This window comes from Portunus trituberculatus, chromosome 19 (assembly GCF_017591435.1).
Source record: "Portunus trituberculatus isolate SZX2019 chromosome 19, ASM1759143v1, whole genome shotgun sequence".
NCBI lineage: Eukaryota > Metazoa > Arthropoda > Malacostraca > Decapoda > Portunidae > Portunus > Portunus trituberculatus.
The window spans coordinates 19,360,964-19,373,787 of NC_059273.1; the positions used below are offsets into that span (position 1 = coordinate 19,360,964).

Consider the following 12,824-nt stretch of genomic DNA (forward strand, 5'->3'; position numbering starts at 1 on the left):
CTTTACCTCGAGATTTGTGTACGATTAGACCATTTTATTGGCATTAGGAAGGCTCTAGGGAGGTCAGAAGATGAATGGCCAAAGTCTTCACTATTTTAATCCTCCACATAAGTTTTTGAAGATGTACAAAATCACCACGTAGTAACAAGAGTGAAATTGGAAAAGCGTCATGGTGCTGAGAGGATTGACTCATCGATCTGCACACTTAAGGAACAAAACCAACAAGAAGATCCGCAGTGCTGATACTCTTAACCTCTTCAATACAGGGACACATATTTATCTCGAGATTTGTGTGCGATTAGACCATTTTATTGGCTCTAGGGAGGTCAGAAGATGAATGGCCAAAGTCTTCACTATTTTAATCCACCACATAAGTTTCTGAAGATGTACAAAATCACCAAATAGTAACAAGAATGAAATTGGAAAAGCGTCATGGTGCTGAAAGGGTTAAATCAAAACAGAATCGTGGAATTGCTTAGTTTTCCCGCCCGGACTGTTTATAAAGGCCACAAGGATGGTATATCAGGTGTCCATGAATGTTATCTTGCTCGTTTACCTCGTTTACCACTCGTTTACCTGTCTTCAAACCCACATTTATCTCTCTTACTCTTGATAGGTTCGTGATTAGATGAAGAAACATACAAGAATGCGGCCGCGAAAAGTCAGTCGCCCTGGAGACAAGAAACTGGTTATAAAAATGAGTACAAAAATAAATCAATGAAAAGACAGACAAGCAAGAAGTGGTCAGTGGGTCAGAAAAGCATCCAGATCGTTTTGTGTGGTGAGGAGACGGGACGAAGGGAAAGAAAGGATATAGAAGCTGATTTATTGTGCTATTCCCTTAAAAAAAAAAAATAGTGATTAGATACAAGAGAAAGGGACAAGAGAGAGAGAGAAGAGAATACATAGATATGTTTTTTTTAGTCGTGAAAAATAATGAAATAGATCGAGAAAAGACAGTTTGATTCTCTCACTAAGATGCAAATGAAGAGCCACGCAGAAGTAACACAAAGACAATCCTCCTCCCAGTTAATGTCATTCTGGTCCGTACTCAGAAACGCTTTGCTCTCTCACCATGACTATTTCCAAGACCACAGGGGATGATTACTGGGTTTTCAAGAGTGTTTCCCTAGTTTTAATGTAGATATCTTGTCACTCTGCCTCTAGATCCGTAAAAACACCTTACTATGTTTTCTAAGGGGACAGGGGATGATTAGCGGGGTTTTCAAGAGAGTTTCTCCAGTTAAAAATGTAGATATCTTGTCAATCTACCTCTAGAACTTTAAAAACACCTTAAAAAAACGCTTTTCTCTCACTATGACAGCTTTTTAAGGCCACAGGGATGATTAGCGGGGTTTTCAAGAGTGTTTCTCCAGTTAATAATGTAGAAATCTTGTCAATCTGCTTCTAGAACCGTAAAAACACCATAAAAATTAAATAAAACTTTTTGAAATAATGGAGGTGAAGCACAGAAGTCTTTGACAAGAGGAGCCTATAGAATGACTACTCACCCTAAGAATGCCTGATGGAGACGCCACGGTTTCTACAGACAATTATAATGCTGCATAAATTTAGTATGATTTTTTTAAACTTTAAGAATCTCGACCTTTATAAATGTACAGATATACGCAAATTACTCTTATCTAAACCTACATCAACCTGCAAATTTTTAAGACAAGAAGTTTACGCAACACAACTTAATGAATTTCAAAGACTATAAAACCTCGTAAAACAATTGAGAGTCGGAATTACGAAATATAAAGATTAGCATATTCAGAAAGTCGAAATACCATCGCCAGAACACAATACTGTCGAAAAGATCAATTGTTTTAGTGCCAGCTGCTATAAAACGCAATAAATTAATCAAGTCAAGTCAGAAAAGTCGAGAAAAGGAATGATCGATTAGTTAAGCTTAGTGTCAGCAATCTCTCTCTCTCTCTCTCTCTCTCTGGTTGGTTCAGCTATAAGACTCAGTACTTTTTCAGACATTTATCCGCTTCAGAAGAAAAAAAAAAAAATCAATAAGAAGAACTAACAACTGTACCAAACATCTTAAAAAATCTGCACCAAACTAGACATGGAGATTTACTGTATTAGCAAATAAATTCTCTCTCTCTCTCTCTCTCTCCCCTCGCCTAAGTGTTAAAATCTATATAAAAACGTGTTAAGAGTGACGATGACAAGTTTAGTGGCGCAAGGGACGACCACACCACACCAGGCAGTCACGGGGCGCTCGCTGTCTTCACCATCGCCCATGACAGGCATTTTTTCACGTTTGCACAACAGCCAGTGTGATTTGGACGGTTGGGGTGTGACGCTGGTGATGTAAGATTAGTAACTCCCCCCCTCCTTCCTTCCTACCTTCCCTCCTTCTCCTTCTCTTCTTCTTTCCTTCTTTCTCTCCCTCCTCGTCCCACGCCTTATGAAACACTAGTTAGGGATCCGTGCCTCACCTGCGTGTACCTGTGTTTGTGTTGTTGTTGCTGTTGTTGTTTTTGTTGTTGATGATGATGATGATAGAAGTAATAGTAGAAGTAGTAGTAGTAGTAGATGTTGTTGTTGTTGTTGTTGTTGTTGTTGTTGTTGTATTAGTAGATGTAGTTGTTGTTGTTGTTATTGCTGTAATAGTAATAGTAGTAGTAGTAGTAGTAGTAGTAGTAGTAAGTAGTAGTGGTAGTAGTAGTAGTAGTAGTAGTAGTAGTAGTAGTAGTAGTAGTAGTTATTATTGTTGTTGTTGTTCCTGCTGCTACTGCTGATGTTGTTGATATTTTAGTTTTTTGTTGTTGTTGTTGTTTTATTATTATTGTTGTTATCGTTCTCGACTGATTTGGAAGCGTTGCTGTTCTCCATATTTATTCTACTTCCTCTATTTAAAAAGTGTTCTTATTCCTCACAATCATTGACGGCCTCGCTATTATAGTATTCTAGTGACCTGAGAGTGTTGTTGTCTTGAACCTTTTCACTGCCGCAGCTTCTCCTCCCTCAGCTCTATGTTGTAGCCACTTGTGTTAGTTTAGGTGAAGCTTTTGAAAGACGACAGCCACACCACAGTTATCTAGGCAAGCTTTTCAGTATTTGTAGCTTAATTTTTAACGAGTGGTGTTGCTGAAAGATAAAATTACACGTGCCATCACCAGGCAAAGGGATTACTGCTTCTGCTGTGTTAAACTTCTCAATTAGTCAGTCAATCTTTACTGTCTGTCTCTGTGGGTAGGCTGTCCCTCCTTGGTCATATAAGAACATTGCTATTATTGCTAATTTTGTTACTAGTGCTGCTGTGTTGAGTTCCTAATAGTTAGTCAATCAGTCCTTTCTGTCTGTCTCTGTGGGTAAGCTGTCCCTCCTTGGTCATATAAGAACATTGCTATTATTGCTAATTTTGTTACTGGTGCTGCTGTGTTGAATCCCTTAGTTATCAAGTCAGTCCTTTCTGTCTGTCTCTGTGAGTAAGCTGTCCCTTGGTTACGTAGAGACATCGCTGCCATGCTTACTATTGCTACTTCTCGACTACTACTGTGTTAAATCCCTTAGTTAGTCAGTGCTTTCAATCTGTCTCTATTGGTAAGCTTTTTTTTTTATATGTAAGAAGGGAAAATTGGCCAAGGGCAACAAAATCGATTAAATAAAAAGGCCCACTGAGATGACAGTTTCTAAGCAGGTTAAAGAGAGTTAGCCAAAAGAATGGGACAATAAAAAGAAAGAAGGAAATCTCAACGGGATTTACTAAGCCTCTTTCTCACCGCCGAAATGTTGCGTCTCTTTCTATCTTTTATCGCTATTTTCATGCTAACTGCTCTACTGATCTTGCTAACTGCATACCTCCCCTCCTCCTGCGGCTTCGCTTCACAAGACTTTCTTCTTCCTCTCATCCCTTTTCTGTCGAACTCTCTGATACAAGAGTTAACCAGAACTCTCAATCATTCATACCTTTCTCTGACAAACTCTAGAACTCCTGCCTGCTTCTGTATTTTCATCTTCCTACGACTTGACTTCTTTTAAGAGGGAGGTTTCAAAACATTTGTCCCACACTTTTAGCTAACTCTATCACTCTTTAAAGGAACTGGCACTCAAGCGGACCTTTTTATTTATTTATTTTTTTTCGTTGTCCTTGGCCAGCTTCCCCTCGTGCATAAAAGAAGAGCCAGTCCCATAAACACATTCACTTGACTTGGAGATTCACCGCGACTCTTCCATTGATGTCGCTGTTGTAGTTGTTGGCAGGCGGCCATGTATCGGGCGATACTGAGACCTTGTGAGCATTAAGCGTCACTTACGTACAGTATACAGTGTCATCCGGTAATGCATGTAGTGACTCACTCTTATGGGTTGCTGAGTGATGTTACGTAAAGGATTATAAGTGTAAATAGAGAACTGCTTATTCATAGTCAGTTCTGAAGTAATATAGCATTTTTCATCATGTTCAAAGCTTCTTTTTAATTTTCTGATGTGGTGACTCAATTTCGTATGCAATTTAGTGACATTACGTAAAGAATCATGTGTAGATAGAGGATTGTTTATTAGTAGTCAGTTCTAAAGTAATATAGCATTTTTCATCATGTTCAAAGCTTCTCTCTAATTTTCTGATGTGGTGACTTAATCTCGTAGTAAATAAGTGATATTACGTAAAGGATTGTAAGTGTTTATTCACAGCCAGTTTTGAAGCAGCATATTATTTTTCACTATGTTCACAAGTTTTTTCTTTATTTTCTGCTTTTATGACTCAATTTTTACGTAAAGGATTAAGTGTCAATAGTGGGGGTTTATTCAGGCAGTTTTGAAGCAGCATAATATTTCTCACCATGTTCACAAGTTTTCTCTTTATTTTCTGCTGTTATGACTCAATTTTGCAAGCAATTAAATGATATTGCGTAAAGGATTAAGTGTCAACAGAGGAGGGTTTATTCAGTCAGTTTTGAAGTAAGATAGTATTCTTATCATATTCAGGAGTTTTTTGTCTAGTTATATTCATGTGATGCAATGGGTCAGTTTTATGGGTGATGTTACGTCAAGGGTAAGTGAAGGACAGTTTATTCAGTCAATTTTGAAGTAAGATAGTATTTTCATCATATTTAGGAGTTTTTTTGTCTAACTATATTCATCTGATGCAATGGGTCAGTTTTATGGGTGCAGTGTTATGTCAAGTGTAAGGGAAGGATAGTTTATTCAGTCAGTTTTGAAGTGACGTAATACTTTCCACTATGTTCGGCAAAATTTCTCTAATCATAAGATCTAATGACTCTGTTTTCATAGGTAATTAAATGATACTACTCAAAGAATCATAAGTGTAAGTGAAGGACAGTTTATTCAGTCAATTTTGAAGGTGCGTAACATTTTCCATTATGATCGGCAAAATTTCCCTCATTCTGTGATGTAGTGGCTCAGCATTGAAGGTAATCAAGTGATGTTACATGCAGGATTACAAACGAAAGGCAAGGACAGCACAATCACGGCACAGTCACGGCCACCTCTTAAGTAACAATACATTTCCCATTGCTTTTGACATTTGTTTCCTCTCTCTCCCAAGTCCTGTGAGCCGCTGACACACCACCAACTCTCAGACGCAAGGAGACTGTCTGCAGATGAGTCAGTATTCACAAACGCTTTTCTCTCTCACCAGGACTATTTTCAGAGGCCACATAGGTGATTGACTGGATTTTCAAAAGTGTTTCTTCAGTTAAAAATATAGAAATCTTATATTCTGTCACTAGAACCGTAAAAACACCTTAAAAAACTCGTGTAATTATAAATAAAGCCTTTTGAAATAGTGGAGGTGAGGCGCACAAGTGTTTGAGTATACGAGCCTTAGAGGACGTCAAGTTAAAAGAAACACAATATTGCATGCTCCACTTTATGAATCTTTACTACTGTACTGTTCTCCCACCACAATGAATTACTTATTGCATGCATACGCAATTGGATATCAACGTGCTATATTTATCTTTTATCTTCCATGGTACACAGTGGCGGTGCAGAAGGTTGCAGCAACATCTGGGGTGGAATGTACCGTGTCATTGCCTCGTTTTTGTACGTCCAGAGATTCGTGTGTCACTGGGGTTCATGTGTCTGCGTTACTCACACATTTCATAACAGACAGACGGGTACGTGTGGGTGGCGGGACCGAGCACACGAAGGGAGATTTCAAGACACTTTTCGCAATACTGTTTTTTCTTACGCCTTTGATTGCTATTCAGTACATCTTTCCTTAGGAGGGGCAATGCTGTGACATGAAAATCGAGAAGAAATGAAATACGTAAGAAAGAAGATAACAAGAATGAAAAGATGAAAGTAAGAAAGGAGGATAATAAATGAAGAAACATGAGAGACAGTCCCGTGAACTAATCCCTCTTAGACATATTTTTACTTGTTGTACAGCGGCTTTCACTCTTTAAACTTGGAACTTACATAATATTTTTTTTTTTTCTTCCTCTTAGATTCTTATAGAGACTTCATGCATTGCTTCTTGTGCTGGTAATTGTTTCATGTATATATCCTTCATTGGACTGACTTACGTAGAAAAACTATGAAAAAAAGCGATAAACGTGAGGATTTTTTAGTGTTGGTTGCCTTATTTTAGTGGTACAGTGGGTATTTCTTGGTCACACATCCACTCCCAGCCTTCCTCGTTGTCGTTGTCTCGTTTCATTCACTTCACGGGCAGGTTCTCCACTTAGTACCAACCGAGGCCTTGCTGCGTCACCGTTGCTGGCATGGCTCGGTTGTGTAATGCTGGGCAGGTTTTTATTTTATTTATTTATTTATTTATTATTATTTTTTTATTTGCTTCCCTCTTTTCTTACACGAATGAAGAAACCCAACGTTATGTGATGTTTCGTTCAAGTGTGTATTTATATTCTTCACACACACACACACACACACACACACACACACACACACACACACACACACACACACACACACACACACACACACACACACACACACACACACACACACACACACACACACACACACACACACACACACACACACACTTAAGGCAATTATACCTTGTTTGTTTTGTGTTGGATCGTGTACACACAAACTAAACCAAACGAAAACAAGGGAAACACTTCACTCCTCACAAGAGACAAATATTGAACTTGTATTCAATTGATGCAAGACAAGTGTTAGGTCAGTGTTAGGCATATTGTCGATGGTAGACAGATGTTACATAGACGTTAGAGTCTTTTTTTCTTTTTTCTTTTTTGTAGGAGGGAAAGTAGCCAAGGTTAACAATATATATAAAAAAAGACCCACTTGAAATGCTGGTTCCCTTAAAAAGTAGTACAGAAATAGCCAAAATTTAGAAGCAAATACCTTGAAACCTTTCTCTTAAAAGGGAGATAGATCAACAAATTTTAGATACGTGTTTGGCAGAAATGAGGCGTCCATAAAGATATCAGAAAAGTGTTACAAGTGTTGGTTAGGTGTTTAGCAGCGGCCATAGTCAGGTGTACATCAGCTGCAGAGGAATCAACCAGTAGAGCAAAGATACAACACTTTTTTTCCAAGCCACTGAGCAGATGAAAGTGAAACCTGCAGAACCGGCTGTCAGGCTCCGTTAGTCCTGCTGGTGGTGGCCGAGGCGCTTGCTGTGTGGCTGATCTTAACAGTAATTGATGGCTAGATAGTCAACTCATTGTTACCTGAATATAGTTTTTTTTTTTTTTTGATGCAGGAGGGAAGCCAGCCAAGGGCAACAAAATATAAAAAAAAAAAAGGCCCACTTGAATGTTGGTTCCTTAAAGAGTTGTAGAGAATTAGTCGAAATTAAGGAACGAATGTCTTAAATGATTGATTGACTGATTGACTTGATTGACTGATTAACTTACTTACTTATTGACTGACTGATTGACTGGCTGGTTAATGAACTAATGAACTGGCTAATCTGTAACTTTATGAGAACTCTTGTCAGGTAAAATAGATTATAGCAAAGAAAATAAGACAGAAAATAAAAAAAGAAACGTAAAAAGAAAGGATGAAAGAAAATATAAAAAAAGACGAGAAAAATAATGATTAAAGGAATGGAAAGAGAAAGGAAAAAGGGAAAAGAAAAAAATATGATTATGGCAAAAGAAAGACAGAAAAACAGGAAGTAAAAAAAAAACGATAGAGACAGAAAGAAAGGAATAAAGAAAAGAACAAGAGACGAGAAATAAAGAATGAGAGAAAAGAAAAAAAGAAAGAAGAAATATATCATTATGGGAAAAGAAAGAAAAAGATAGAGAGAAAGTAAAAGAAACAGAGACAGAGAAAGAAAGAAAGGAAGAAAGAAGAAACTAAAGAAAGAAAGACAAGAAAATAATAAACGAATGAAAAGGGAACAGAAAAAAAAGAAAGAAGAAATAGAGAAAGAAAGATAGAGCACAAATTAAAAGAAAAGAAAAAAATAAAGAAACAAGAACTACCACACCGCATTTCTCACACCTCATTACTTCGCCCACGTTTGTCTCAGTGTCCCGCGCAGCCAAGTGTTAAATCAGTGTACTTTGCGAATTACCCAACCCTAAACCCCAAAGTCTGCAGCGTGACCATCCACTCATCCTGTGTTTGTGCGAGTATTCAACAGCTTCCCTCTCTTCCCCTTCCTCCCCCTCTATCCAAGGACACCCAGAGCGCCTCCCTCCATCCACCCTCCCCGGCAGCCCGCTACATAAACAGTGATGACCCAAATTTACTGATAGTCGCGTGTTTTGAGCCGAATAGAAAAGAATGTTGGGCCTTATTCGCTAACGTTTTCGCATCTTTGTTACATTTAATTCCTACAGTACCGCGACACGTTGTATATTTATTCTGCTTACCATTTGGCGATTTCATTCAGTCTAAGAAATTCATAATGTGAGGATTGAAATGATGAGGACTCTTGCTGTTAATCTTCCGACCTCCACAGATCTTTCCTGATATAAATAAAATCGTCAAATCATATCCAAATCTCATGGAAAAAATGCGTCCCGGTACTGAATGGGTTAAAAGCCTCTAGTTGAAATTTCACGGGATTTCAAGGGTGCGTTTCAGAAGATTAAGGTGATTTTATACATTACTGACTTAACACTCTTGAAAAAAACATGGGTATCAGTTATTCTCAAACGTTTCCGCTTGTTACTATATTCCAAAGCCTTTTGTTAAAGTCACGATGGTTTTCAAAGGTGTGTTTCAGTAGTTTAGGATGGTTTATACATTATTGACTTCTATTATTGACTCTTGAGATAACTGGGTATTGATTATCCTCAAATGTTTCCTCATCTCACTATATTCCAAAGCCTCTAGTTGAAGTCTCACGGGTTTTCAAGGGTGTGTTTCAGTAGATTAAGGTGATTTTTACATTACTGACTTGACTCTCGAGACGGGTATCAATTATTCGCAAACGTTTCCTCACCTCACTATATTCCAAAGCCTCTAGTTGAAGTCTCACGGGTTTTTCAAAGGTGTGGTTTAGTAGATTACCATGATTTATACATTACTAAATTAACACTCTTGAGAAACCTGGGTATTAAATAATCACAAACGTTTCCTCACCTCACTATATTCCAAAGCCTCTGGTTGAAGTTACACAGGTTTTCTAGAGTGTTTCAGTGGTTGTAGTGATAAATTAAGAGGATTTATACATTACTGACTAAGCACTCTTGAGAAACTGGGTAATAATTTCTGTGGGAGCGAATGTGGCACCTTATTGGCAAACATTTCCCCATTTCATTTTATTTCAGTGGTTCTAGTGATAATTAAAATGATTTATATATATATTTTTAAACACTTTTGAACTTTTGAGAATCCGGGTATTAATTTCTGTGGAAGCGAATGTTCGACTCTATTCGCAAACGTTTGTTCACCTCACTATACTCCAAAGCTTCTAGTTAAAGTCACACAGATTTTCAAAGGTGTTTCAGTGATTCTAGTGATAAATTAAGGTGATTTTTTTAACGTTATTGACTAAACACTTGAGAAACCGTGGATAATAATTTCTGTGGGGATCCGAATGTTCTTTTCCTCACCTCACTATACTCCAAAGCTTCTAGTTAAAGTCACACAGATTTTCAAAGGTATTTCAGTGATTATAGTGATAAATTAAGGTGATTTTTTTTACGTTATTGACTAAACACTTGAGAAACCGCGGGTAATAATTTCTGTGGGGACCGAATGTTATTTTCCTCTTTTCACTGTATTAAAAAAAAACTTTAGTAGAAGTCACACAAATTTTCAAGAGTGTTTCAGTGATTCTAGTGATAATTTAAGATGATTTATACATTACTGACCAAACACTCTTGAGAAACCAGGCAATAGGTTACTTTCTGTGGGAGCGAACGTTTTTTTCCTCACTTCACTATATTCAAAAGCCTCTAGTTGAAGTCACACAGGTTTTCAAGAGTGTTTCAGTGACTCTAGTGATAGTTTAAGATGATTTTTGCGTAATCAACTTCAGAAACACTCTTGAGAAACTGGATTATTGTCTTTGTGGCAGTGAATATTGGGCACATCTGAGTCACACCACCCACTACTTGCAAACGCCTTTAGTTGAAGTCACATAGTTTTCAAAGGTGTTTCAGTGTTTCTAAGGATTGTTTAAGATAATTTCTACTTCATTAACTTCAGAAACACTCTTGAGAAACTGGATTATTGTCTTTGTGGCAATGAATATTTTGAACGCATCTGTATCTTTCCCCACCCCCCTCAACTACTTTCAAACGCCTTTAGTTGAAGGCATATAATTTTCAAGGGTGTTCCAGTAGTTTTAGTGATAGTTTAAGACTGTTTTTACATTATCAACATCAGAAATACTCTAAAAAAAGATAGCCAGTCATCTCTGTGGCCTTTGAAAATAGACGTGGTGGAAGAGCAATGTATTTCTGAGTACGGGGCTTAGAATAAAGAAAAGAAGAGAAAAGAGGAAAAAGAAAGTAACATGCATAGATTTGGAGGGAAGGAAGATGAGATGGATTGGTAACGATATGGCAATTTTCTTTCTTTTATTTTTTTTTTTTACTCTTGTGTTTGTTAAGGTAGTGTGTGTGTGTGTGTGTGTGTGTGTAATTCACTGTTTGATCTGCTGCAGTCTCTGACGAGACAGCCAGACGTTACCCTACGGAACGAGCTCAGGGCTCATTATTTCCGATCTTGGGATAGGTCTGAGACCAGGCACACACCACACACCGGGACAACAAGGTCACAACTCCTCGATTTACATCCCGTACCTACTCACTGCTAGGTGAACAGGGGCTACACGTGAAAGGAGACACACCCAAATATCTCCACCCGGCCGGGGAATCGAACCCCGGTCCTCTGGCTTGTGAAGCCAGCGCTCTAATCACTGAGCTACCGGGCCGTGTATGTGTGTGTGTGTGTGTGTGTGTGTGTGTGTGTACGCATGTGTGTGTGTGTGTGTGTGTGTGTGTGTGTGTGTGTGTGTGTGTGTGTGTGTGTGTATATACGTATGCAAATGTATGTAGCAACTGGCAAGACAAATATTTCTAAGAACCATGACGCGGAGAGACAAGTCACATCCTGTTCATGATCTTCCGGGACATAAACACCAGTGAGGGAAACAAGGAGGGAGGAAAAAAAACAAAAGAAATAACACGCATGGATTTTGAAGGAAGCGAAGGTGAGACGCGGCAAGATGAAAAGCTACACGTGTTTCTCTTTGCTTAGGTGAAGAAAGTGACGAGAACTTTCACTGTATGCAAATATTAGGGTATGTGTTTGAGCTATACAGATATGAGAGAGAGAGAGAGAGAGAGAGAGAGAGAGAGAGAGAGAGAGAGAGGGCACTAATATATTAACTCTCTCCCTAATAAGCAGTTTGGTTTCCTGTGGTTATTTTCTATGCATTCCTTTCCCTTTCTCTCTCTCTCTCTCTCTCTCTCTCTCTCTCTCTCTCTCTCACATTCCTTTTCCTTTCACACTTTGGGTATTTCGTGTCTCATTTCATTAAACAACAACAACAACAACAACAACAACAACAACAACAACAACAACAACAACAACTACTACTACTACTACTACTACTACTACTACTACTACTACTACTACTACTACTACTACTACTACCACCACTATTACTTCCACCACTACTACTATCATTACAACTACAACTACTGCTACAAAAACTACTACTACTACTACTACTACTACTACTACTACTACTACTACTACTACTACTACTACAAATCCAACCTCCTCAGTTCACGAAGCCACGAACTGCAGGAGCATTGGCTGTCTACTTTTACTCACCCCAAGGCAAGCATGGTAAGGATTTCGTAAGGACTCTTCCTCACAACTACCTTTCCTTCTTCCCTTTCCTCTCTTCCTCCTCCTCCTCTTCCTCCTCTTCCTCCTTCTTCTCCTTCTCCTTTGCCTTTCTCCGTTCTCGTGTCAGCTTTCCCCCGTGCTGTTTGTGCTTGTTTGTTTTGTTTCTTGTTTGTTGAGTAGTTTGTGTGTTTGTGTGAGTGTTTTTTTTTTTTTTTCCTTTTCGCTTGTGATATGATTCATATTTCACTTATATTCGCTATTTTTTTTTTCTAGAATTCTCTCTCTAATAAACTTTTTTTTTTTCCATTCAAATTCGTTATCTACCTATTCCCCACTCGCTCTCTCTTTTCTCTCCACATCTTCCTCTCACTTTCTCTCTCTCTCCCTCCAAGACTTCACATAAAATCATCTCCCTCTTACTTTTCATGTGTCCTCCTCTTCTTATTCTTCTTCTTGTTATTATTCTTGTATTTCTTCTCGTAAGTGTTCTTGTTCTTGTTCTCCCTAAGCTTAAGAACACTTCAGCGTCCTCAGTTCTTTGGTTATTCATTAGTAACTTTCTCGTCCACTCATTGGCAGTG

General features: G+C 38.3%; 1 protein-coding gene across 2 annotated transcripts in view; it reads left to right on the top strand.

Annotated features, from left to right (window-relative positions):
* LOC123506184 (protein takeout-like) overlaps positions 1–12,824 on the top strand; it is a 43,450-nt gene that overhangs the window by 12,978 nt on the left and 17,648 nt on the right. The window contains exon 1 of one of the 2 annotated variants that reach the window (XM_045258099.1): positions 5,565–5,583. The exons of the other annotated variant lie outside the window; for it this stretch is intronic. Within the exon in view, the coding sequence (XP_045114034.1) occupies positions 5,580–5,583 (4 nt within the window). The 5' untranslated portion in view covers positions 5,565–5,579. Of the gene's footprint in view, positions 1–5,564; positions 5,584–12,824 lie in introns of those variants that run through there. 2 annotated transcript variants of the gene reach the window in all.